The sequence below is a fragment of the Athene cunicularia genome, unplaced genomic scaffold (genome assembly GCF_003259725.1).
Source record: "Athene cunicularia isolate RWA unplaced genomic scaffold, athCun1 SCF_111, whole genome shotgun sequence".
Classification (NCBI taxonomy): Eukaryota; Metazoa; Chordata; class Aves; order Strigiformes; family Strigidae; genus Athene; species Athene cunicularia.
In genome coordinates this window covers 20,596-23,792 of record NW_020799169.1, presented here as the reverse complement: position 1 = coordinate 23,792, position 3,197 = coordinate 20,596, and the positions used below count along the sequence as shown (strand labels likewise).

General features: G+C 57.4%; 1 protein-coding gene across 1 annotated transcript in view; it reads right to left on the bottom strand.

Annotated features, from left to right (window-relative positions):
- Positions 1–4: 4 nt before the first annotated feature.
- EIF4B (eukaryotic translation initiation factor 4B) overlaps positions 5–3,197 on the bottom strand; it is a gene marked incomplete at its 3' end in the record, with an annotated part of 12,955 nt that continues 9,762 nt past the window's right edge. Inside the window, exons 7-15 of the mRNA XM_026867040.1 lie at positions 3,057–3,167; positions 1,865–2,032; positions 1,518–1,752; positions 1,284–1,402; positions 972–1,185; positions 747–814; positions 486–573; positions 272–344; positions 5–31 (exon numbers count right to left, since the gene is read on the bottom strand). Coding sequence (XP_026722841.1) covers positions 5–31; positions 272–344; positions 486–573; positions 747–814; positions 972–1,185; positions 1,284–1,402; positions 1,518–1,752; positions 1,865–2,032; positions 3,057–3,167 — 1,103 coding nt within the window. The remainder of the gene's footprint in view (positions 32–271; positions 345–485; positions 574–746; positions 815–971; positions 1,186–1,283; positions 1,403–1,517; positions 1,753–1,864; positions 2,033–3,056; positions 3,168–3,197) is intronic.

Here is a 3,197-nt window from a genome sequence, read left to right as displayed (position 1 = left end):
AGAGCGCAGCGTATTTGCTGGCGTGGCTGAACTGCAGGAGAGAGGTGTTGGGACGGGGGGGGAGTGGTGTTACCCCATTATCACATGGAGAAAAATCACCAAAAAAGACCAAATAACCAATAACCCCCAACCCCCCCCCAAAAATCCCAACCTAAATCCCACCCCAAGAGCTGAGGGGAGTAACTCCCACCCCAGACCGAGGTCTCTGATCCCCAAACACCCAGCGCTCCCTCCCTCCAGCGATGGGTGTCCCGCCCCAAAAGGTGCTTACGGAAGGGGGGTTCTCGTCAAGTTTCTTTGGCTCAGATGCAGGTCGCGAGTCGTGATCCTTCCTGCTCTCTTTCCTGCAAGAACCGGAGGCCCCTTAGGTCAAGGTTAAGTCTTAATCCGACTCTTGGGTGCTCAGAGGGAGGGAAGGGGGAGGCGACACCCCAACTCCTGAAGCTGGGACGGGGTGGGGGGAACATGCACAGAGGGGCACCCACCTGTCTGAATCTCCTGGGCCACGGCCGGAGCTCCCACTTCGGACCTTGGAGCCGCTCTCCCGGCCCCCGTCGGGTTTATTTTCATCTCCTGGTGATGGGGGGGAGGAAATGAAAAGGGTGTGAGGTCACAAAACATGAGCAGAAGGGGGTGGGGGTTGCTCAGAGCCCTTTGCCAGGACCAGGAGAGTTTTTGGGGACAGGTTTGGGGGGATTTGGGGGGGGAGGTTGAAGGAGGCAGGAGTGGCCCAGCGCCGGCCTCACCTCTCCTGTGGGTGTTCTTCGGGGGTGCCCCATCTTCCGCGGGGAGTCCAGGTGCGGTCTGGGTGCCACTGAGGGGGGGGGAAAACAATGAACATCATCAAGATGTTGAGATCCCAACGCTGTGGAGCTGCTGGGGGAGGTATTGGGGCTCCACGAGCCCCCCTGGCATGGGGGAAAATGGGGAGGACGGAGGGCTGGGCCGTGTCTTCCCCCCGCGGCACTGACCTGGTAGGAGAGTGCTGCTCCGAATCCGAGCTCTGGGAGCGGGCGGGGGGGTTGCTGCTCCGCTTCACCCAGGCGTTTTCCTTGGGTGGGGGCGCGGGCATCACCTTCAGCGGCTGCTTCTCCTCCCTCGCCTTGGGGGTGGGAGAAGGGGCATCGTCCTCCTTGGTGAACGTCTCGTTCTCCAGGGACTTCTCACTCTCCCTCCGTCGCGTGGCTGCAAGGGGAGACACAAACCAACAGAAGGTCAAAGAGTGGGGACAAGGGACAAGCCGGGTCTAGCCCAGGGCCCCCCGCCCCAAGCTCTTTACTCACTCCTGCCCGTTGGGCCGGTTCCCACAGAGGTGCCGGGGGGCCCCGAGTTGCCAGTCTGCGAGGACTCGCTCCCTGTCCGTGACCGCTCCTGGTTCTCCTCGCTTCGCCAGCTGGGATGCCTGTGCCGGAGGGGAAGGGGCTGAGTTGGCGCTTGGGGGCCACAATTTGGGGTGGGATTGGAGGGGATTTGGCTGAACCCCACGAGCCCAGGGCAGCCAGAGGCCCCCACCCCACCTCTCTCGGGGTCGTCTCTCTATCCTCTTATCGTCCTCCAGCTGGCGTTGCAGCTTCTCTTGCTCCTTTTGTAGCCGCTCCTCCACCTCCCGCTCCCTGGCAGCTGTGTCCACTGGTTTGGCCCCCCCAAAGATGGAGGCAGCCCGGCTGGACTGGGGTGCAGGGGCCACGGAGGTTTCCTCCTCCTTGGGCGCACTCCGGGGCTTCAGGTTCAGCTTCGGCCTCTGAGTGGGACCTGGGAAGGAGCAAAGACGCCACCGGTGAGGGCGAATCCTGCTCTCAGCTGAGCTCGGGGTGGGGTGTGCTGGTGGTCAGACCCCTCTCCCACCCCCCAAAGCAGCCCTCACCTCTGTCATCACGGCGGAAATCATCCCGGCCGTAATCGTCCCGGGAGTTCCACCGATCCATGCGGTCGTCCCGCCGGTCGTAGCGGTCCTCGTAGCCTCGGTAGTCATCATCCCGGCGGTACCCGCTGCCGAAGGCCCTCCTGCCGCTGCCTATCCTGGAGTCGTAACCTGTGGAGGTGGAGGGAGGGGGAGAAAAGGAAACACTTCCCAGTGAGTCCCTGATCCCTCCCAGGTCGGCGGGCAGCACAGCAAGAGGCCTTCCACCAGGGCAGCGTGAAAGGAATAAGCTTTAGAAAACTCTTTTTTTCTTAGGATATTATTAATAGTAGAAATAATTAATAATTAGGTATCGCTTTATAGGTTTGATTAATAGAGCACAGGTGCACTAGAAACAATACTGACAGCACGCTGCAGTACGCACAGGTGCTCCCAGAACACTACTGATAATTCAATGCACATGCTACTTACTGGTCCCCTGTACAGCTCTCATCGTGCCTGGCTTAAAACCCAGTCAAGCCAAATCATTAAAGATTAACCTTAGGCATTAAATTGTTGACATGACAGAAGAAATAAGTGATTAACTTGGGATAAGTAATTTAGAAAAAAATTAGGTAGTGAGAAAGCTAGATATAAATTGAGTATATGTTAAATTGAATATTTTGAGTCTTTTACGGAAGTTTAAAAATGAATTGAGATGAAGATTGATGACCAAAGACTGCATCAGTGAGCAGGGATGTCGGAAGAGGAACCAGAGTGGGACGAGAAGAACTAGTTAGAACTGTGGAATATAATGGACTTTTGAAACTGAGGATGAATTAGTATTGTATTACGTGTTATGAAGAATCATCTAAATATAAGATGCTTTTTGTCAGCTGTGGCCACTCCCTGAGGTGATGGCCCAACTCTGAGTTGTTAATAAAGCAGCCTAGAGATACCCAGAGTCTGGTGACATCCTTTAACAGACAGCCCAACCCCTTCCTCACACAACGGCCTGAAAATTTGGGCCAGACCTGGGCTCTGGTAAGGACTAAAGGCCAGGGATTAAACCTGCCAGGAGAGGAAGAGCAGCAGCTCATCCTCCGCACCCATCCCCAGTTAGAGGAGGGTGAACTGGGCCGTACTGGGCGGCTTGGCTGTGGTGGGGGTCTTGCCCTCACCCTCTCCACGCCAGAGAACTTGGGGAACATCCCACCTCGGTCGTAGTCCCTGCTGCGGTCGTCGTAGCGATCCCGGCCCCCAAAGCCGCGGTCCATGTCCCGTCGGGGCCCGTCGCGATACCGATCGTCATAGCGATCCCGATACCCTGGAGGCAAGAGAAGGGGCGGGGGGGGGG